The 23,917-nt window shown below is 40.6% G+C and overlaps 1 protein-coding gene across 4 annotated transcripts in view; it reads left to right on the plus strand.

Moving 5' to 3' along the window:
- Nucleotides 1-23,917, plus strand: part of POU2F1 (POU class 2 homeobox 1) — a 173,218-nt gene that overhangs the window by 101,178 nt on the left and 48,123 nt on the right. For all 4 annotated transcript variants that reach the window (XM_032862962.1, XM_032862964.1, XM_032862965.1 and 1 more), the window contains exon 2: nucleotides 394-459. In XM_032862962.1, the coding sequence (XP_032718853.1) occupies nucleotides 394-459 (66 nt within the window). The remainder of the gene's footprint in view (nucleotides 1-393; nucleotides 460-23,917) is intronic.

Here is a 23,917-nt window from a genome sequence, read left to right on the forward strand (position 1 = left end):
TACATTTACATGTTAGACTCTATTGTAATTTTTTTCCGGTTAGATTTCAGTTATCTTTGTTAGGAGAAAGTTAAAATTCTTTGGAAAGAGAGTTTATTTGTGGATCACTTTGGGGTTAAGGAATCCTGAATTTCTTTCAGATAAAACTTTTATTACAATTTCCAATGTTTTAGTGTTGACACTATCTGTTTTTGAACATTAATTAATGTAACATTAGTCAATATTCTTTGATGTTTTTGAACATTAATTAATGTAACATTAGTTACATTTGATGTTTTTGAACATTAATGTAACATTAGTCAATATTCTTAGACCTTTCCTTTGCCACAATTTTGCCTTCCTAACCACATCCCCAATTTTTAAAAAACCTCATTCACCTCTCATTCATTGCAGACTCAAGAATGAACAATCCGTCAGAAACCAGTAAACCATCTATGGAGAGTGGAGATGGCAACACAGGTAAGAGATGATTCCCAGATCCAGCTCTTTAACTAGATCTAATGGAGTTAACAGAAGAACTTTCCATTTAACTGTGACTTCTGTTCGGCAAATGAAGAGCAATTGGAGTGTTGAGTTGTCAAATGTAATTTAGTGCTTGCAGGAACTGGTATTGTATTTGCTTAAGATTATTTGGTTTTGGTTATTTCCCCCAAAAATACAAACACAGTGATCCGAAGGGGCACATGCACCCCCAATGTTTATAGCAGCAATGTCCACAATAGCCAAACTATGGAAAGAGCCTAGATGAACATCAAGAGATGAATGGATAAAGATGAGTGTGTGTGTGTTGGAATACTATGCAACGAAATCTTGCCATTTATAGCAACATGGATGGAACTGGAGGGTATTATGCTGAGCGAAGTAAGTCAATCAGAGAAAGACAATTATCATATGATCTCCCTGATATAAGGAATTTGAGAAATAAGACAGAGGATCAGAGGGGAGGGGAGGGGAAAATGAAGCAAGACGAAACCAGGGAGGGAGACAAACCACAAGAGACTCAATCTCAGGAAACAAACTGCGGGTTGCTGGGGGGGGTGGTGGATAGGAATGGGTTGGCTGGGTGATGGACGTAGGGGAGGGTATGTGCCATGGTGAGTGCTGTGAAGTGTGTAAGACTGAGGGTTCACAGACCAGTACCGCGAAGCAAATAATACATTGTATGTTAATACAAACATACATTGTATGTTAATAACAAGAGATTATTTAGTTTCTCCTGCAGATTGCTTCATCTCTTTGCTGCTGTTTTTCAGAGAAACTCTGAAGCAGTTGAGAGAAGAGTCCTTTAGGGTCAGGTAGTTCTGGGTGTGAATTAGGGATTTGTTACTAGCTTTGGACTTCAGGCAATTTCCCCAATCTTTTGAGACTTTATTCACCTATACAATGGAGAGAATATATTTCATAGGTCATTGTGAGTATTAAAGGAAATGGTTAAGCACAGTGCTAGTAGCTACACAGTAACCATTCAGTAAAACGTTGCCCTTGTTACAGGTGTTAATCAAAATAGTAAATATTATCCACCCCCCATTCAGTATAAATTGAAGTTATGATGGTGTCAGTAGATAGTTAAAAACACACACCTATTTCTAATCTGTTCTTTCACCGGGTAATTTTTAAAAATTTATACTTGATTTAACTCTTTATTAGGAGAAAATTTATATCATGTGAATGAGAAAACTGAGTGCCCATGAGAGAAAGGCAAATCGTGAAGGGTAGAAGGTCTCCACAAGCCGTACCGTTCATTCATTGCATCGCTGCGAGGACCCCGCCGCGCGTCTTCGTCATCCGCCAGAGCGGGCGCCGGGCCGGCCGGGTTTCTGCGGAGGAGGCGCGAGTTTCCGTACTGAGCTGTGTTAGAGGGAGTTAGGGGCGGGGGACACAGTAGCAACTTCTGAAGTAAACTAGGTTTTTCACTTGCAGAGGGGCTTGCCTCTTTGACCCGTCATTTAAAAACTGCCCGACTGTGGGAGGTCGTACGCCTGGGAGTCACCCCTGGAAGCAGCCTTTGTTTTCACGTCTGTCGGCCACGACATCTTGTAATTTGAAGCAGATGAGTCGAACCAGTATAGCGGTTCCCGCCTACGTATCTTTCCATTCGAAATTGTTCTCCACGTGGAGGTACTTGTTAGGCTTTTAATCCCGAAGGTGAACCTGCCTCTTGATGGGAGTCGAGCGGTGGAACGTCCCGCTGCGCTGAGCGGGGGCGCCCAGAGGCGCCGAGGCCCGCCGGGGAGGCCCCGCGGGACCTGCTGCCGCGGGACTGCGGCGGGGAGAAGGGCAGCGTTCTCTTCGGTCTGGGCCGTCGTCTGCAGCCTCGTTTTGTTGTTTCTCTGCCCTCTGTTTGGGCGCTCGCTTCCGTCATTTTGTAGCACGGATCCATCTGCCAGTGTTTTGGCCAACTAGCTGGGGTGTGGGACTCGTTTGCCGGAGAAGCAGGGCGGTGGGTCCCGGAGGATTTGGGGGAGTGTACAGGGCACTTGCGCCCAAGGAGCCACTTCAGAGGACAGGCGTGCATTCCTCAGGGAAGAGAGACGGATGGTTGGGCCAGCACTGAAAATGGGCCTACCCCAGAGTCCTTGAGAAACCCCTACGAGGAATAGACGTTTCATAGCTATCGTTTGTTGAGCACCTACATTTATTTAATAATCCCCCGAAGACATGTTTTTTAAAAATCTTAAGCACTGTACCCATTACCTGATTTCAAGTTGAGCTCTTAATGACAGCCCTGTAAGTTAGGTATTATTATTTCAAGGAGTAAGAAGAAGTCAAGGCACAAAACCAGCCAGGAAATAAAGGCAAAATGAGGATTTACACCCTGCATATGGTTTCTCCCATGAATTGCAATAAAATAAAGCAGAAAATTTAAGCCGTGCTTGATTTCAGGTAGAACCATTTTCAGAACTATGTATTAGAGAAACTCTAGATGGAGCACTTGCTAAAGCAGTCTTGGGAATTTCTTGACTTGTTTTAATATGCAGTGCATGGTGGACTCAGAACTGGACAGTATCAATATAGATTTTTACTTTTTAATGTCTCTAAAACTCAGCATTTGTTGCTCTTGTAAAATTAAAAATCACTTCCATGTTACAGACCTTTACATGCACTTGAAGGTAACTAGAACCTTGAATGTCAATTTCTGAAACATTAAGAGCCTCTCACTCTGTTCTTAGCATCTCCCACTGATGTCAGTTAGTTTAGAAATATAAAAATAACTTGGAGTTCCAGTTTCCATATTAAATTACAATGCTCAGTGCATCAGATATAGATAGATTGCTCAAACAATTACATGCCTACAAATTGATTTTTATTTAAAATATAAAACAGACCTACAGATTGTTTAATTGTAAAGGATGTATGGATTCTTCGTTTCTGCTATTTGAATGACAAGTAAAGTTCTCAGTAGAAAGAACGCTTAGTGTTGTAAGAAAACGGAAGTCTTACCTTTTCTTGGATTTGGAACTTTTGTGTAGATTACTAAAATTTTAAATATTTCTAGAAAAAATAACTTTGGTTGGTGACATTTTATAAGGAGTAATACTGTAGAATTATTTAAGATCGTGTTTGAGATGTTTCTTCTTTGCCTTTCTCCTGCCAGAATGATCTGTGTAAGTTGAGCAGGTAAATCTGATGGTGCGCTTTTGTCAAACAGCCCTGATGTGTTCCCAGAAAATCTGTAGTTTAGGTTTATCGGTGTATTGACTCATTAAGTGCCTGTTATATGTAGAATATTGTGTGTGGTGTTTATTATAAGATGCTAGTGCAAATAGATGAGATTCCCTTTCAAGAGTTAGCAGTCCGTTAAGAAAACAGATACACAGAGAAGAGATTCCAGGTAGATTATTGTAATTCAAGAGGAGGTATAGAAAAATATCATAGTGGTATTTCTTTGAGGAACTTTGAGTATTTTTTTTCCTTGACATATAATTGACATTCAAATTATATTAGTTTCAGGTAGACAACATAATGGTTGAATATTTGTATATACTGTAAAATGACCACTAAGTCTGGTTTTTCCTGTCACTGTGTGAAGTTACGTAATATGCAATACAATATTATTGAATACAGTCATCATGCTCTAATTACATCCCTGACTTACTATTCTGTGACCGGAAATTTGTACCTCATGACCTCCTTTTCCCCTTTTGCCCAACCCCCAGTCACCCTTCCCTTCTGGTAACCACCAGTCTGTTCTCTACATTTATGAATTTTGTTTTGTGTTACTTTTTAGATGCCACATGTCCTGAGATCTGTGGTATTTGTCATTCTCTGAGTTACTTCACTGAGCATAATACCTTCAGGGTCCATCCATGTCATCCTCAATGGCAAGACTCCCCTCTTGGTTATGGCCGAGTGGTATTCCATTGTGTGCATATACAGCATCTTCTTTATCCCGGCACTCGTGGATGGACACTAGGGTTATTTCCATATCTTAGCTATTGCGAATAATGCTACAGTGAACACGGACATGCCTGTATCTTTTCTAATTTGTGTTTTTATTTTGTTTTGTTTTTTGGATCAATACGCAGAAGGAGAATTGCTGGTAGTTCTATTTTTAGTTTTTTCAGGATCCTCCATATTGTTTTCCATTGTGGCTGTACCACTTTACATTCCACTGACAGTTACTAAGGTTCCCTTTTCTGCCCATTTTCACCAGTACTTGTTACTTCTTGTCTTTTTGATAGTCACCATTGTGACGGATGTGAGATGATATCTCATTGTGGTTTTCATTTGCATTTCCCTGATGATTAATGATGTCAGTATCTTTTCATGTGCCTGTTGGCCATCTGTATGTCTTCTTTGGGAAAATTGCCCATTATTTACCAGATTGGTTTTTTCGTTATTGAGTTGTGTGAGTTCTTTCTATATTTTGTCATAAATTGACTATATGTGCATGGGTTTATTTCTGGACTCTGTACTGTTCCATTGATCTGTGTGTCTGTTTTTATACCAATACCATACTGTTTAAATTATTACATCTTTGTAATATAGTTTATTACAGGCAGTATGATGACTCCAGCTATATCCTTTAAGAACAAATTGATTGGTTTATTTTAAAGGAAGAGAGTGAGCAAGTGGGAGGCGGGGGGAGGTGGAGAAACCCGAAGCCGACTTCTCACTGAGCGCAGAGCCTGGTGCAGACCATCTAGATAAGAGAATAGTAATGATAGTTCTTACAGTTTTTTGGACAAGGATGCTGCCAAGGATATTGCCTGTAGGGGAAGCAGTAACTCCATTTCTTCTTCCTCCCAGCCCTTGGTAACATCTGATCTATGTTCTGTCTCTAGGAACTGGCCTCTTCTAGATACTGTATATAAGGGGAATCACACAATATTTTTTCTTTTGTGTCTGACTTATTTCATTTAGCATATTTTCAAGGTTCATCCACATTATAGCATGTATAACTGGATAATATTTCATTGTGTGTATATATTATATATATACCACATTTTGTTTATCCATTCATCTTTTGATGGACAGCTGGGTTTTCACCTTTTAGCTACAACTACTGTGAACACTGGTGCACAAGTCTTAGAGTGACTGTTTTCAGTTCTTTGGGCTAAATAACTAGTAGTGAAATTGCTGGGTAAATCAACACAAATTTTATTATCTTTATGGCTTGGAGGTTAAAACTTCTAAAATGAGAGTGTTGTAAGGCTTGCATTCCTTCCGGAGCCTTGATGGAGAATCCATTTCCTTCCCTTTTCTAGCTTCCATAGGCCACCTACATTCTTTGGTTTATGGCCTCTTCCTCTACCTTCAAAGTCAGAAGTGAGGTGTCTTCAGGGTGGTCATTCTGTCTGACTCCTGCTTCCATCATCCCATCTTCTTTGACTCTCCTTGCCTCCCTCTTCCTCTTACAGGCACCATTGTAATTACCCTGGGTCCACTCAGCTACCCGAGCATACAGTCTCCCTATCTCAAGACTCTTAACGTAATCAGATCTGCAGACTCCTTTTGCCGTATAAAGTAACTATTTACAGCTTCTGGGGGGTGGGACGTAGACATCTTTGGCCATTGTTCTGGCTGCTACACTTCCTGAATCAAATCTGATCCACTGTATTAGAGATAACATTTGGAAGAGTAAAAAAAAAGTTGTGTAAAGTTTTGTAAACATCAGTAAGAACAACCAAAGCAGGTTTTTTTTGATCTTAGAAATATTGGATATATTTTAAAGTCTTGCTCACTTTTAACCAAAGGGCAGACTTCTTTCATCAGTACTTCTGACAAATGGTCACCTCCCCTTTGCTTGGGCTCATCCACTGACAGCGAATCAGAGTTTCTGGTACATCTTCTTCTGTCGTTGTACGGCTCTGTTATCTATATTCTTTTTGAATTCTGTCCTTAGGAGTAATACACATTAAAATGATTTTCCCTAACTTTTAAAAAAATGAAAGCTCTTTTGGAAATCACCATATTTTAAGTTTTCAACATGTACTTGATATTTATTTTAAAATACTAATTTGTTATAATTTATTGTAGAGTAATAATTCATACTATAGTAATAGCGGCTGTCATTAAGTATTTACTAGGTGTGCTAACCACTTTGGATTGTCTCAGTTAATCCTTGTAACAACCATATGAGGCACTGTTTTTCTCTTTTTATGGATCAGGGAATTGAGGCTCAGAGATGTTTGGTCACTTTTCAGAGGTCCCACATACCTGTAAAAGTGAGCAGAGCTATTCTCTTGTCCTTTGAGCTATGTTGTTCCATATGTCTTGTTTTCCATGTGCAAGATACTATACTAAGTATGATCACTGAAGTTCAGTCAAATATTGATTTTGTTCTCAGTAAACGTATCTTACAGAGAAAATATCATGAAAATGTAGTAGCAGATTCATAAGAAGTATGCAGAGGTCTGTGAGATTTCAGCGTGGGGCAGGAGGGTGAGGGAACGCTTTGTGGAAGGTGGAGCTGCTGCTGGACCTAGAGGGCTGGGCGGGATTTCCGTGTGCCGGTGGGGGCGGTGTGTATACTTGGCCTGAAGAAGCAGTTAAGCCAAGATGGGAGAAGGAGACCCATCCTAAAGTTCTCTGATCCTTTCTAGATCCTTTGTTGTTCTGTCGTCCTCACAGGTCAGATGACCCGGCTCTTCAGACTTTAGTACAACCGTGACAGTCACCATCAGCTTATTGTTATTTTTGAAAACTTACCATTGGCTTATTGTAATTGTTTTTTATAATTAAGGTAAAAATGATGTTAGATTTAAATTTTTAAAATATAAAGTGTTATTTTTTTTTCTGGTAATATTTGTTTTGAAATAATGAAACCTGTTTCAAAGCAACTGACTCACTTGCTGATTCATTGAGTTTGGGGTCAATTAACTGTAGGTCTTTTTTCTTTTTACCTGAATTATGATAGTGCTAAAGCTCCTCCCCATTCTGTTCTCACTCACTTGATTTTTCATTCCGATGATTTTTTTCCCTAGGAGGATGTCAAGATCTTTTCACAGCTGAAAAGACCAAATAAAGTATTAATGCAACCCAATATATGTCTGTGATTGCATTCCAAAAGTATTTTATCAGAAGTTTCTAGAAACCAGGGATATTTGTTCTGTGAAATTTATTAGTGCTGTGGCTGATTTTACAAATTATATTAGTAAGAGAGCTTGAGCAGACCTCATTATCTCCAAGACAAAGAGAAAGGATCCTGAAGGGCCAGGGCACCAGTGAATACATCTGCTAGTCATCGTAATAATTGAAGAATCTTGAAGTGTTGAACCAGCCAGCACTAGTTTTGGAAAACATTTCCAGATAAAATACAGTGTTTTCAGAGAAGAATCAGAAATTCACTGAGGAACAGGCCTCACATAAAGTTCTCATCAAAACAGTAGAGCAGTTGCAAATTTCAGACTCGGAAGAGCTGTTTTCCCTTTGAACTTATGTTTATCCAAGGGCCATTTCTGATATTCTTACTGCTGTTATCATTATCATTTTAAACTTATTACATGTTTCACTGTGTAGACTATGTTCTCTACTGGCCAGAGTGCTCTTACATAAGCCTGAGGGTGGAAATACCAATACTGATTTTTCTTGGAGTTACTGGAGTTTTAAATAGTGAGTAGTTCCCTGGGTGGGTGAGACTGTCCGGAGCACTTCTGGAGACCCTCAGGAGCACAGTGGCGGGCGTTCTGTGTTCTTGGTGGTCTAGAAGCAAAAAGCACATGCCTGTAGGAAAGGGGGATCTCCCTCTGGTGTTCGGTTTGGTAGATATCATTTATAAGATACCACTTCTAAGAGCTTCTGACCATATCAGAGAAGCTTGTCCTGGCCCTGCCCCACTGGTGCATGTGGGGAGGATGAGGATGATTTTAGGTGTGGAGGCAGGGAGCTATCGTTACTGAACCTGTGAGAACACTAAGTGGCATTGGAATTAAGATTAAATTTTTAATGAATGAAGGAGTGAGTGATCCGTTTGCCCAGAGTAACCCAATAACAAATACAGAATTTTTAAAGTAGTATCTATTTCATTTTACTCATTACCAATAAGAATTTGGAACATTACTAAAAGAGGATTTATTGCTAAAAGGCCATTTTAAGTATAGATTGTGAGCTTTTCTATAATTTTCTCCTTTTTCCCTTAGAGGGCAGTTTTGTTTCCTGTCATGTTAATTGTGTGTGTGTGTGTGTAAAAGAATTTTCTAGCCATGTTATACCTTATATTTCACTTGAAGCAAAAGTACTAGACTCATTACTCTTTCAGTGAGACCCATGATGTGGTGCTCTGGCTTAGAGCAGTGGCAGTGGACACCGGGGGTCAGATTTAATGCACATTCGTGGGAAGAAGAGAGGAGATTGCGAAGGGAGTAGACAAACAAGGGGAGAGCGCGATCGAACAGACGTGCCTGCATTTGGGTCGGGCGGGTGGATGGAGCTCCAGGCTCTGAGCTGGGACGGCCCGCGCTGCAGGGGGCTCGCGCATGCGGGATCCAGTAGGTTCTGAGGCGGCGGCGCGGAGGCGGCACGTGGTCCCTGCGGGTGAGACGGAGCCGCGTTCGGAGGACGGAAACCGGCTGCCCGTGCGGGAGTGGACGGACGGACGGAGCGGGGAGGTGGCCCTGGGAAGGGAGTGGAATGAGCCAGGACAAGAGCCGCGGACAGACCCCCACGGCTCCGAGGGGCTGGCGGAGGAAGCGCGGGAGGAAGCGGGGCCGGCACGGAGCCCGCCCCGCGGGGGTCCTGGGCCGCGGCGGCGGCGTCGTCAGCGTCGGAACGAGGTTAGGTCGCGGGAACGAGGTTAGGTCGCGGGAACGAGGTTAGGTCGCGGGAACGAGGGTAGGTCGCGGGAACGAGGTTAGGTCGCGGGAACGAGGTTAGGTCGCCGCCGCCGTCCCGCCGCCGCCGTCCCGCCGCCGGCGCTCAGTGGCCGCGTGTGCGGGCAGCCGCCGTGCTGGACCCCGCATACCCCGGACCTTTCCGGCGTTACCGAAACTGCCCCTGGACGGGACTTCGTTGACTCCGGAGCAACCACGGGGACGAGCCGCGAAGCAGGCAGCGTCCACGGGGCTAGCGTGCAGGGCAGCCGGGGCCTGCGGCGAGGCCAGGACCCTGGAAGCTTAACTGCGACCTCGATCTGTGACAGTTCGTGGTTACGAGGGGCCTTTTAAGTGGTTTTAGGTTCGTGGTGGAGAAAAATTTCTGCGGACAGAGCATTGAGCGATGGGGGAGGGGAAGGGGATGATAAACGTAGGCAGCTCTTAGAACCGCGAGCGGCGGTGCACCTCGGTGGCCTCGAGCTCGGGCCCTGGAGCCAAACCCCCGGGTCAGGTCCCTGGTTCCTTCCCTTACCAGTCGTTACTTTGGGCATATTCCTCCTTTCGGTGCCACAATTTTCTTAGCTGTAAAATGGGAGATAAATAATAACAAATCATTGTTTAAAAGTGATGTACACGTTGAAAGCTATGAGTCAGGAAGTGCTCAGTAAGGGACAGTGTTTATTTTGAATATGACGATGATGGCAGTGATTCTATATTAAATAAAGAGCAGGAGAGGGAGTGGAGTATGTTTGTATGTGAAGGAGAGGAGCCAGGAGGAGGTGGTACGAAAAGCAGGGATGCTTCAGGAATCAGAGTTCCCAAGGAGGAGGGAAGCATTGGGTTTCTGAGCGCTGGTAGATGAAGTAGCTTAGAACAGAATAAGGTCCCCTCCCCTCCATTTAAGGTAAGGAAATGGGAGACTGAAGGAGTTAGAGGTACATACAGATAACGACTATGGATAAGTTTGTAGGTAGAAGGGAAGGTAAGAAAGCCCTCTAGATAGGGTTAGGAAAGGAGGCAATTAGGGATGTCCTTGCGATACTGGGAAAATGAAACCAGGGAACAAATTGCAATGAAGTCTGGGAGTAGATAGTTCATCCAGATAAATAAACAATATAAGAAGAATTGATAGCAAAGGGTCATAATTCAAGCTGGGAACTTGCCATCAGATAAAACCAGAGGCTCCGGAGTTTCACTGCAGCTTCTTGGGCACTTTGTGTTTGAAAAGAAGGCAGGAAACTACCACCATTTAGCAAACTCACATCTTGAAGGTTGAAGTTGAGTAAGGAACACTTGACTAGGTTAGGAGGCAGGAGAAAGATAGAGCAGAGTCAATGTTTGGTAAATTTTTCTGTCAACAGACTGTTGGCAGGGTATTTCAACTTTAGAGCAAGGACTTTATTTCTGGTTTTCTTGGTCCTCGAAGCATTCCCTGTAGGTGACCATGACGTGGTCTGAATAACTGGTAGGTCATAAGCCATTTCTCTTCAGTTGGGCATAAAGGTGTGTTTCAGTAATACCTTTCATCCAGATAGATGTTTAATAATTTGACAGACGGGGCGCCTGGGTGGCTCAGTGGGTTAAAGCCTCTGCCTTTGGCTCAGGTCATGATCCCGGGGTCCTGGGATTGAGCCCGGCGTCCGGCTCTCTGCTCAGCAGGGAGCCTGCTTCCTCCTCTCTCTCTGCCTGCCTGCCTGCCTACGTGTGATCTGTCAAATAAATAAAGAAAATCTTAAAAAAAACAACAACCCACAATTCGACAGACTAACCATTCATGGAACTCTTGTCCTGCATCACTAATGTGCAGTCATCTCCAAGGTAATATATATAAGCAATTTTAAAAAATACACCATTATTTAGGAAATGAAGACTAGACAGTACGATAGCAGGAGACATTTTTTTTTTTTACATAATTCTTTTTTTTTATTCCATTTCAGCATAACAGTATTCATTGTTTTTGCACCACACCCAGTGCTCCATGCAATACCTGCCCTCCCTAATACCTACCACCTGGATCCCCCAACCTCCCATACCCTGCCCCTTCAATACCCTCAGGTTGTTTTCAGAGTCCATAGACTCTCATGGTTCACCTCCCCTTCCAATTTCCCTCAACTCCCTTCTCCTCTTCATCTCCAGATGTCCTCCATGTTATATTTTATGCCCGACAAATAAGTGAAACCATACACTTGACTCTCTCTGCTTGACTTATTTCACTCAGCATAATCTCTTCCAGTCCAGTCCTTGTTGCTACAAAAGTTGGGTATTCATCCTTTCTGATAGGGGCATAATTCCCCATAGTGTATATGGACCACCTCTTCCTTATCCATTCGTCCATTGAAGGGCATCTTGGCTCTTTCCATACTTTGGCAACCGTGGCCATTGCTGCTCTAAACATTGGGGTACAGATGGCCCTTCTTTTCATTACATCTGTATCTTTGGGGTAAATACCCGGTAGTGCAATTGCAGGGTCATAGGGAAGCTTTATTCATCTTAGCATTTTGATTACTTTTTCAATTCCATTAAATGTTATGTTATATGTCTTTCCAACTAAATTAATTTCTTGAGGAATCTCCACACTGTTTTCCAAAGTGTCTGCACCAACTTTCATTCCCACCAACAGTGTAAGAGGGTTCCCCTTTCTCCACATCCTCTCCAACACATGTTGTTTCCTGTCTTGCTAATTTTGGCCATTCTAACTAGTGTAAGGTGGTATCTCAATGTGGTTTTAATTTGAATCTCCCTGATGGCTAGTGACGATGAACATTTTTTCATGTGTCTGGTAGCCATTTGTATGTCTTCATCGGAGAAGTGTCTGCTCATAGCTTCTGCCCATTTTTGATATGATTATCTGTTTTCTGCATGTTGAGTTAGCAGGAGACATTTTTAGTCGATACCTAATAGTCACCCGTCCTGTAGATGATCTGTAGCATCATTTCTGATTATGCTTCTTGCTTTTGTGGTGATGTAGAACTTTTCTAAGCTTTAAGTGGTTTTCTTTCTGGATTTCCGTTATCCCAAATTCTTCCCATTTTATGATGACTCATAAGGAAGAAACCACCTACACACACCAACACACACAGACACACGAACATAAGCTAAGTTTTCCTTGAAGATCTTTTAGCTGTTATTATGTTAGTTATGTCCCATAGTTACATGACTTTCTGTAAACTTGGCTTAGAATTTGTGCTTGCTTGTTACGGCAGTGCAGTAACAGGCACAGGCATTGTTATTCCTTGTAGGGCATCTGAAGTTTAAGCTCTTGGCAAATTTCACTTTGACTGCCTTAAATTTACTGACAGGCAGATTCCACCAGGGGTGGCCTGGCATTACTTGGTCTATGGCATAGTGTAAGTAGCCAGTCGGGCCGTGAGGCCAGCAAAACCCATAGGGCAATCAGATTTGTCCTGAGCTGCAGATTTCTTTTTGTTTTTGTTTTATTGAGGTGAAATGTGTATAGCATAAAATGAGCCATTTAAGGTGAACAATTCAGTGCCACTTAGTACAGGCACAGTTTGTGTAGCCACTGCCTCTGTCTGGTTCTGAAATGTTCCCATCACCCCAAAAGGAAACCTTTACTCAGTAAGCAGTTGCCCTCCATTTTCCTCTCCTCCTCAGCTCCTGTGCCTATAGATTTACCCGTTCTGGATGTTTCATATAAATGGAATCATAGGCTATGTGACCTTTTTGTGTCCAGCTTCCTTCACCCAGCAGAACATTTTCGAGGTTCATCCATGTTGTCGTATGTCTAAATCTTCATTCCTTTTAACAGCTGAGTAATATTCCATTGTGTATGCATACATTGTATGTACAATTTGTTTATCCAGTCATCTGTTGATAGACACTTGGATTGTATCTGCTTTCTGGCTATTGTGATAGTGCTGGTGTGCACATTCATGTCCAAGGATTTCTTTGAGTACCTATTTTCACTTTGGGATGTATTCCTAGCAGTGGAATGGATGGGTCATATACTGATTCTATGTTTAACTTTTATAAAACCATCAAACTCTTTTTCACAGTAGCTGAACCATATTGCATTTCCACAGCCAGTGTACAAGGATTCCAGTTTCTGCCAACACTTGTTATTTCCCTTTTTTTCCTGTTAATAGGTATCCTAATGGGTTAAATAAACTACTTTTATTTATTTTTAATGTACTTTTAAAGTAGCAACTCTATGCTCTTTTTTCCAGTAGTGTCTTTGTGTATCTCCCTCTGCATTATGGTCAGGATGTCTTGGAGAATGAGGTGAGCAGTGGCTAGTAATCAACTTGTGTTTACACCTGAACCAGTAATTTTCACCTTTCATACCTTGGAGGGTCAGGCCTCACTATATAACCCTAAACCAGCTTTATATCCTAATCTCCCTTTCTTAACCATGCTAGAACTCACAAAGCACTTTGTACCTTTCTTTGAGCAAATACCATATTCTGCCTTGATTTGTTTGAGGACGGTGAATGTACTTGATTCTCTTTTCTACTTTCTGCCATCTTTTTGTAGGTAACTTCTTTAAAGTGCTTGTCTTTTACATTATAATTATTTTTGTTCTTGTCTGTCACCCATAGCTAACTGTGAGCAACTTTTGGTGTGGGAGTATGACTTATTTACCTTTGTAAACCGAGGACCTAATAGAATGTCTAAAATTGTTCGTTTGGATTCCTGGATGTTAAACTTGTGCTACAATGTCCTCTACTTTTGGTAGAGAAATGCTTGGCATTTTCCTTCTTCAAATAGACAGTTCCTGTTAATTCCATCTCATCCTCTTAAGATTCAATCAAAATGTTGCCTCCAAGAAGTTTTCCCTGGAATCACCTTTTCCCTTCTTCCTTAAGGGCCCCTTGCTGGGTCCCAGTCCCAGCGTGTGAGTATCTGCTGTTGCCCTTGCCATGCCGTGTGTACCTTTTACGGAACTAGAACCACAGTTGTTACTCTGCACCTCCACCAGACTCCCTATTCCTTTTTCTTTTATTTTTTTCTTAGCACTTATTTTCATCTAATGTTCAGTATTTTTTCATTTGTATTGTCTCTTTCCCCACACTAAAATGTAAGCTCTATGAAGACATGGTTTCTGTCTCTCTTTTTTCTCGTTCTGTCTCTTGCATCTAGAACAGCGTCTGCCACATAGATTTTTGGTGAGTTTTTCTTTAATGAGTGAGTTAATACGCCTGAGAGCTACTTAAGAACAGGACTGTATCGTTTCCTTCTTTATATAACCTCAGCACTTGGCACACCAACGCACAGTAAATGTTGAATATAGCATTTATTCTTACGGGAGGATCTCTCCTCTGCACAATATATTCTTGGTTCTCTTTTGTTGTTGTTTATACCTAAATAATCATACAAAAGCAGAAGATGCACCTGAGCGGAAAGAATAGTCTGTGTGCACGTGGGAGATGATTCAGTCCTAAGTTTCACGTGCACAGCCGTAGCAGTAGGTTTCTCAGAAGGTAGTCCCTACAAAGGTAAAACCGTTCATTTGAAAGGAGAGATTTCTTTCCAGTTGTAAAGATGGACAAAGCTGTTGGTTAAGAAGTTAATCATTTAGAAAATAGCCAGGTAATCTCTGTATCAGTATTCCAAAGTAGTCACTGTTGGGATAGGTTAAAAACTAAAGGGAGCATAGAGTTCCGGGCGGATCAGATTTATAAGGGGACATCATGTGTGCTGCAGCTGAGAGTAAGTTCCCAGTTTAATTAGCCAGTGACACCAACTGTTACTGGAAGCAAAGAAGCCTCAGCACAGGCGCAGTGCATTTAACGTGGCTTCTCCCTTGTCCCCAGCATCCTTAATTGGGTGGGGGTAAGCAGCTGCCTGTGACACTCTCCTTTCTAGTAGGGTCTTACCGGATCCAAGAAGAAAAAAGGGTACGTTGCCCCTTTATATATTCAGCGTTTAGGTCTCCACTCAGACTTAATAATTTTTGATCCTCCTTTGAAATCCAGGAATATTTACAAGTATTTTCAGGGATTCCAGAAATCTCACATCTCTATAACCAACGTCTTTACTCTGATTTAATTCTGTTTGGTGATGTGAGCGATTCTCAATGTTGGCCTGAGCACCACTGTAACAAATCCATTTCCATGCATTTAGCAAAAGAATCTGAGGCTACTGACATTAGAAAAAAGAGATTTTTTTTTTTTCCTTTTTAAAATACGGCTTCCTTCAGACATAGCTGTATCCTGAAGAGACTACGAAAATATATTTCGGTAAGTTTTAAATTCTGGCCTTAACATGTTGATCTGTTGAAAAATACTGATGTTATCTCTTCAGTAAGGATTAAGTGTCCTTACTTAAGAAAAACTAGGCTGTAGAGGCGTTAAGATTTTGGCAAGACTGGCACGCCGGGTGGCTCAGTTGGTTGAGCATTCCATTCTTGATTTCAGCTCAGGTCATGATCTCAGGGTCGCGAGATTGAGCCCTGTGTTGGGCTCCGAGCTGGGCTTGGACCCTCTTAGGATTCTCTCTCTCCTGCTCCCTCTGCCCCCCACCCCAAAAAAATGGTTTGGGAAAGATTTTTCTAGTTCAATTGGCCCTTAAAGAGGGTAGACTCCAGGCTGCATGTTGAACACTACCTGGGACTTTGAGACACAGAGAAGATGGCGGTGGCCATCTGCAGTTAGACCCTCCCGTGACGGTATCACCTTGGGTTTCTGTCTCCTCCTTCCTTCCCCCCATTCTTCTCCTCCTATCTCTGTCCTTCCCCCTCTAGTATGTTATGTTTCCTGCCCCATTTATACATTGTAACATGAGTGTTCGGAAGGTATAGATTTCCATTCTCAGTTGCAGAGAAAAACAATAGGAATAGCGAAAATAAGCGAACTGTTCCCCCTTGTCCAGAACTTTTCTACTTTCTTTCTGTCTTGCTGTTTTTGTTTTCTGAAAATGACTACCTTTTGACTACCGAGAAAATTGTACTGATTTGAGCTGGCCACCTCCCTCTGCTTTATATTTTTTTCTTTCACCCATCTTCTCCTTTTCATTTGCCTTTAAGAAATATCCTTTTTCATTATTATGATCCTCCACTTTTCACTCTTAATTATGTGTCTTCTCATTTCTTTCAAGTTCTTGTCCCATCTTTTCACCCCTTTTGGTTCTAACATCTTCAGTGTATGCCTTCCCATAGAATCTTTGCTCAAAATATTGAGGTATGCATGGCTTTATCAACCTACAGACTCTTACCCCACCCGCAGTCTATACACCTTTCAGTGACCATCCCCTCTCACTCCCGCCACTGCCGGACCTACTAAAGGAAGGAGCGCCCTCATGCTTTGGCTTCATGACTACATGCTTTTTCCTTTGCTCCTTGCCATTTGGATGTGTCCTTGAAATTTTACTGCAATTATTTTGTCATTGTGGATGTTTTACTGTTTTAATGTCAATGTAATAATCTTAGAAACCTGTATGTAAACATGTATGTATCGTTTAAGTACTCTTATGTCTACCACTCTATGAAATAGAACGTTACCGTGTCCCAGGAGGCCACTGTAGGGTCCACCCTGGTCATCGTCGCTTCTTCCGCCACAGAGGTAACAGTCATCCTAAATTCAGTGTTAATGGTCATGTTGCTTTTCTTTCCAAATTTTTTCATCCATATATTTACTGTCATACTCAAATCATACTTAGATTCATCTGTTGCTGTTGCATAAATAGAATCATACTATATTCTGACTGGTTTCTTTTGTTCAACTTTGTATTTTTGAGATTCATCCAAGTTAGTGCGTATGTTTATAATTCACTTTCACTGGATATAATATTCCGTTATATGAAGATATCACAAGTTTTCTATCCATTCTATTATTGATGGACATTTGGGTTATTTTTAGGCTTTTGTTACTACAGACATTATTGCTATAAAGTAATTTTGTACTTATCTCTTATGCATGTGCATGAAAGTCTCCAGAGGGTACTACCTGAGCTTCTCCCAGTGTGATTCCAGGACTGCTGGCCACTTTTCCAGAGCATTTGTACTGGTTCATATTGCTACCAACAGCAGATAAGATTTCACCTCTGGCCACAACTTGATATTAACCAACTTTGTAATTTTAGCCAATTTAGTGGCTATAAAATGGTATTATATTAGGATTTTAATTTCATTTCCCTAGTTTCCAAGGAGGCTGAATCTTTTCTAGTGTTTGTGCACAATTTATGTTTCTTCTGTGAAATTCCTGTTCTTTTGGGCTTTTTTCTGTTGGTTTGAGTTTTTTATTGATTCATAGGCATTCTCTGTGTGTTCTGAATACCAATCCTTTGTTGTTTTGTATGTATTACAGATATTTTCTCTTTTACATTTCTTTTTACAACACTTTGAAGAACAAAGCTTTTAATTTTGAAGTAAACTTATATCTTTTCATTTTTTGGGTCTTGGTAAAGAAATCCTTTTCCCAAGGTTGTAATGATGTATTCTTAGTTTGTCTTCTGAAAATGTAATAATTGTGTACTTTACATTTAGGCATTTAATCCTTCTGAAACTTTGCTTCCTTCCTCCTCCCCTTCCTCCCTCTCTTACTCCCTCCCTCCCTTTTTTCCTCTCTTTCTTTTATATGGTGTGGATTGATCTAATTTCATTTTTTTCCCAAATGGATACCCAGTTATCCTTTTATCGAAAACTCCATCCTTTCCTCACTGAAGCACAGTACTACCTATCGCATTGCAAGTGTCTAAAGATACGTGTGGCTTCCAGACTCTAATCTGATCTGTTTGTCACTGTACAAATACTACACTGTTCTGATTATTGTTGGTCTATTATAACTCATAATACCTTAACAGTATGGGTCCCTCAACTTGCTTTTTAAATTTTTTTAAGATTTTATTTATTATTTGTCAGAGAGCGAGCGAGCATACACGTACGTGCACAAGCAGGCAGAGGCGGAGGGAGAAGCTGGCCCCCTGCTGAGCAAGGAGCCCGATGCGGGACTCCATCCCAGGACCCTGGGATCATGACCTGAGCCGAAGGCAGCGGCTTAACCGACTGAGCCACCCAGGCATCCCAACTTGCTTTAAAAAAAAAAAAAAGGATTTTCACCCTTTGCCCTTCTGGATAAATTTTAGAGTCATAGTTCATCCGGCTGGCTCGGTTGGAAGAGCATGTGATTGTTCATCTTGGGATCATGAGTTCAAGCCCCATGTTGGGTACAGAGATTATTGGAGGGGAAAAAAAAACAAAACTTTAAATAATTTTAGAATCAAGCTGTCAATTACACACACACCCCAACCCTGAAAAGAAAGGAAGGAAAAATAACTTGTTGAGATTTTGATACGAAATTGCTTTGAATCCAAAGATCAGTTTGGAAAGAATTGATTGATATCTTTATAATGTTGAGTCTTCCAGTAAATGAGCATTTATTTATGTCTTCTTACAATTTTAAATAAGGTTTTATAGTTTTCCACTGATTAGGACTTGGTATAGTTTCATAGATTTAGTCCCAGGATTTTATATTTTCGAAGTGTTAAAAATTGTTGTTCAAAAATGTTTTCATTTGGTGTATAAAAGCAATTTTAAAATGGATTTTGTGTGCTGTAACCTTATTAAATTCTTTTTAAAAATTAACATATAATGTATTATTGGTTTCAGAGGTCCAGGTCTGTGATTCATCAGTCTCATATAATACTCACTGCTCATTACATCACATGCCCTCGTTAGTGTCTATCACCCAGTTACCCCATCCCTCCCCTCCAGCAACTCTCAGCTTGTTTCCTATGATGAAGAGTCTCTTATAATATATCTCCCTCTCTGGTTTCATCTTATTTTATTTTTCCTCTCTTCCCCTGTGATCCTCTGTTTTGTTTCCTAAATTCCACACATCAGTGAGCTCATATGATAATTGTCTTTCTCTGATTGACTTATTTCCCTTAACATAATATCCTCTAGTTCCATCCACATCATTGCAAATGGTAAGATTTCATTTTTTGATGGCTGCATAATATTCCATCGTATTTATATACCACATCGTTTTTATCCATTGATCTGTTGGTGGACATCTGGACATAAAATCTTTGGCTATTGTGGACATTGTGCTATAAACATTGGGGTGCAGGTGTCCCTTTGGATCACTACATTTGTATCTTTCGGATTAATACCAAGAAGTGCAGTTTCTGGGTCGTAAAGTAGCTCTATTTTTGACTTTCTGAGGAATCTCCACACTGTTTCCCAGAATGGCTGCACCACCTTCCATTCCCACCAACAATATAGGAGGGTTACCCTTTCTCTGCATCTTTGCCAGCATCTGTCCTTTCCTGACTTGTTAATTTTAGCCATTCTGACTGGTGTGAGGTGTGGTAACTCACTGTGATTTTGATTTGTATTTCCCTGATGCCGAGTGATGTTGAGCACTTTCTCATGTGTTTGCTGGCCATCTGGATGTCTTCTTCACAGAAATGTCTTCATGTCTTCTGCCCATTTCTTGATTGGATTATTTGTTCTTTGCATGTTGAGTTTGATAAATTCTTTATAGATTTTGGATACTTGCCCTTTATATGATATGTCACTTGCAAATATCTTCTCCCATTCTGTAAGTTGTCTTCTTTTGTTTATCGACTGTTTCCTTTGCTGTGCAAAAGCTTTTGATCTTGATGAAGTCCCATTAGTTCATTTTTCCTTTGTTTCCCTTGCTTTTGGAGACATGTCTAGCAAGAAGTTGCTGCAACCAGGGTCGAAGAGGTTGCTGCCTATGTTCTCCTCTAGGATTTTGTTGGATTCCTGTTTTACATTGAGGTCTTTTATCCATTTTGAGTCTATTTTTGTGTGTGGTGTAAGGAAATGGTCCAGTTTCCTTCTGCATATGGCTGTCCAGTTTTCCCAACACCATTTGTTGAAGAGACTGTCCTTTTTCCATTGGATATTCTTTCCTGCTTTGTTGAAGATTCGTTGACTATAGAGTTGAGGGTCTATTTCTGGGCTCTCTGTCCTCTGTTCCCTTGATCTATGTGTCTGTTTTTGTGCCAGTACCATACTGAAGTGTCGATGACAGCTTTGTAATAGAGCTTGAAGTTTATAATTGTGACGCCACCAGTTTCAGTTTTCTTTTTCAACATTCCTTTGGCTATCCAGGGTCTTTGCTGGTTCCATACAAATTTTAGGATTGTTCATTCCAGCTCTGTGAAAAATGTTGATGGTATTTTGATAGAGATTGTATTGAATGCGTAGATTGCTCTAGGTAGCATAGCCATTTTAACAATATTTGTTCTTCTAATCCTTGAGCATGGAATGTTTTTCCATTTCTTTGTGTCTTCCTCATTTCTTTTGTAAGTGTTCTATACCTTTGAGAGTATAGATCCTTAGCTCTTTGGTTAGGTTATTCCTAGGTATCTTACATTTTTTGGTGTAATTGTAAATGGGATTGATTCCTTAATTTCTGTTTCTTCTGTCTCATTGTCAGTGTCTAGAAATGCAACGGATTTCTATGCATTGGTTTTATATCCTGCCACTTGGCTGAATTCCTGTAGGAGTTCTAGCAATTTTGGGGTGAAGTCTTTTTTTTTTTTAAAGAATTATTTATTTATTTGTCAAGGAGAGGGAGAGAGAGGACAAACAGGTGGAGGGATAGGCAGAGGGAGAAGCAGTCTCCCTGCAGAGCAGTGGAGTCTGCAGGACTCAATCCCATGACCCTGGGATCGTGACCTGAGCCTAAGGCAGACACTTAACTTACCAAGCCATCCAGGAGTCCCTGGGGTGGAGTCTTTTGGCTTTTCCACAGACTGTCGTGTCATCTGCAAAGAGCAAAAGTTTGACTTCTTTGCCAATTCTGATGCCTTTTGTTTCTTTTTGTTGTCTGTTTGCTGAGGCTAGAACTTCTAGTACTGTGTTGAATAGCAGTGATGATAGTGGACATCCCTGCTGTGTACCTGACCTTAGGGGAAAGTTCTCAATTTCCCCCCATTGAGAATGATATTCGCTGTGGGCTTTTTGTAGATGGCTTTTATCATACTGAGGTATGTTCCATCTATCCCTACACTGAAGAGTTTCAATCAAGAAAGACGCTATACTTTAAATGCTTTTTCTGCATTTTTTTCTATTGAAAATAGAAAAAAAATCCTTTCTATTGAGAGGATCATATGGTTCTTGTCCTTTCTTTTATTTATGTATTATATCACGTTGATTGATTTGTGAAGGTTGAACCAGCTTTGCAGCCCAGGAATAAATCCCACTTGGTTGTGGTGAATAATCCTTTTAATGTACCGTTGGGTCCCATTGGCTAGTATTTTAGTGATAATTTTGGCATCCAATATCCACAGGGATATTGGTCTGTAATTCTTTTTGGTGGGGGGTCTTTGGTTTTGGGATCAAATAATGCTGGCCACAGAAGAAATTTGGAAGTTTTCCTTCCATTTCTGTTTTTTGAAAGAGGTTCATAAGAATTGTTAGTAATTTTTCTTTAAATGTTTGGTAGAATTCCCCTCAGAAGCTATCTGGCCCTGGGCTTTTGTTTGTTGGTAGATTTTTTATTACTGCTTCCATTTCCTTGCTGGTTATGGCTCTGTTCAGGTTTTCTGTTTATTCCTGGTTCTTTTTTGGTAGTTTATACATCTCTAGGAATGCATCCGTTTCTTCCAGATTGCCTGAATTGCTGGCGTAGAGTTGCTTATAATATGTTCTTTTAATTGTTTGTATTTCTTCAGTGTTGGTTGTGATCTCTCCTCTTTCATTCATGATTTTATTCATTTTGGGTCCTTTCTCTTTTCTTTCTGATAAATCTGGCCAGGGGTTTATCAGTCTTATTAATAATTCAAAGAACCAGTTCCTAGTTTCTACTATTCTTCTGGTTTCTATGTCATTGATTTCTGCTCTAATCTTAAGGATTTCTCTTCTCCTGCTGGGTTTAGTCTTTCTTTGCTGTTCTTTCTCCAGCTCCTTTAGGTATAGGGTTAGGTTGTATGCTTAAGACCTTTTCTTGTTTCTTGAGAAAGGCTTGTATTCCTATATACTTCCCTCTTCAGACCACCTTCGCTACATTGCAAAGATTTTGAGCAGTTGTGTTTTCATTTTCATTTGTTTCCATGAATTTTGTAAATTATTCTTTAATTTCCTGGTGATCTGTTCATTCTGTAGTAGGATGCTCTTTAGCCTCCGTGTATTTGAGTTCTTTCCAAATTTCCTCTTGTGATTGAGTTCCAGTTTGAAAGTATTGTGGTCTGAAAGTATGTGGGGAATTATCCCCATCTTTTGATATTGGTTGAGACCTGATTTGTGACCCAGGATGTGATCTACTCTGGAGAATGTTCCATGTGCATCGGAGAAGAATATGTATTCTGTTGCTTTAGGATATAAGGTTCTGAATATATCTGTGAAGTCCATCTTGTCCAGTATGTCATTCAAAGCCCTTATTTCCCTGTTGACCTTCTGCTTAGATGATCTCTCCATTGCAGTGAGGGGTTGTTAAAGTCCCCTACTATTAATTGTATTATTATCAATGTGTTTCTTTAATTTTGTTATTAATTGACTTATATAATTAGCTGCTCCCATGTGTAAGGGGCATAAATATGTATAATTGTTAGAACTTTGTGTTGAATGGATCCTTTAATTATAATACAGTGTCCTTCTTCATCTCTTATTACAGTACTTGGTTTAAAATCTTAAGTTGTCTGATATAGGAATTGCTACCCCAGCTTTCTTTTGAGGCCCATTAGCATGATAAATGGTTTTCCACGCCCTCACTTTAAATCAGGAGGTGTCTTTGGGTCTAAAATGAGTCTCTTGCAGACAACATATGGATGGGTCTTGCTTTTTTATCCAATCTGATACCTTCTGTCTTTTGATTGGGGCATTTAGCCCATTTACATTCAGAGTAACTAATGAAAGATACAAATTTAGTTTCATTGTATTAGTTGTAAAGAGACTGTTACTTTATATCGTCTCTGTTCCTTTCTGGTGTATGTTACTTGTGGGCTCTCTCTTTGCTTAGAGGATCCTTTTAATATTTCTTGTAGGACTGGTTTGGTGTTCACAAATTCATTTAATTTCTGTTTTTCCTGGAAACTTCTTATCATTCCTTCTGTTTTGAATGACCTCCTAGCTGGGTAAAGTATTCTTGGCTGCATATTTTTCTCAGGTAGAGCCCTGAATATATCATGCCAGCCCTTTCTGGCTGCCAGGTGTCCACGGATTGGTCTGCTGCCAACCTAATGTTTCTACCCTTGTAGGTTACAGATCTCTTGTCCCGACTGCCTTTGGGATTTTCCCTTTGTCTCTGAGATTTGTAAGTTTCACTGTTCTATGTTAGGAGTATTGACCTATTTTTATTGATTTTGAGAGGGATTTCTTTCTCTTGGATTTTGATGCCTGTTTCCTTGCCCAGATTAGGGATATTCTTTGCTATAATTTGCTCCAGTATACCTTCTGCTTCTCTCTCTTTCTCTTTCCTTTTCTTCTGGAATCCCAATTCTAATATTGTTTAACTGCATGGGATCACTTATCTCTCAGATTCTCCCCTTGTGGTCCAGTGAGTTGTTTATCTCTCTTTTTCTCAGCTTCTTTAGTCTCTGTCATTTTGTCTATTTCACCAATTCTCTCTTCTGCCTCGGTTATCCTAACAGTTAGAGCCTCCATTTTTTATTACATCTCATTAATAGCCTTTTTGGTTTCAAAAATTAGTTAGATTTTAGTTCTTTTATTTCTCTAGAAAGGGACTCTCTAGTGTCTTCTATGCTTTTTTCAAGCTCAGCTAGTATCTTTA

The sequence above is a fragment of the Lontra canadensis genome, unplaced genomic scaffold (genome assembly GCF_010015895.1).
Source record: "Lontra canadensis isolate GAN:19392208 unplaced genomic scaffold, GSC_riverotter_1.0 scaffold24, whole genome shotgun sequence".
Classification (NCBI taxonomy): Eukaryota; Metazoa; Chordata; class Mammalia; order Carnivora; family Mustelidae; genus Lontra; species Lontra canadensis.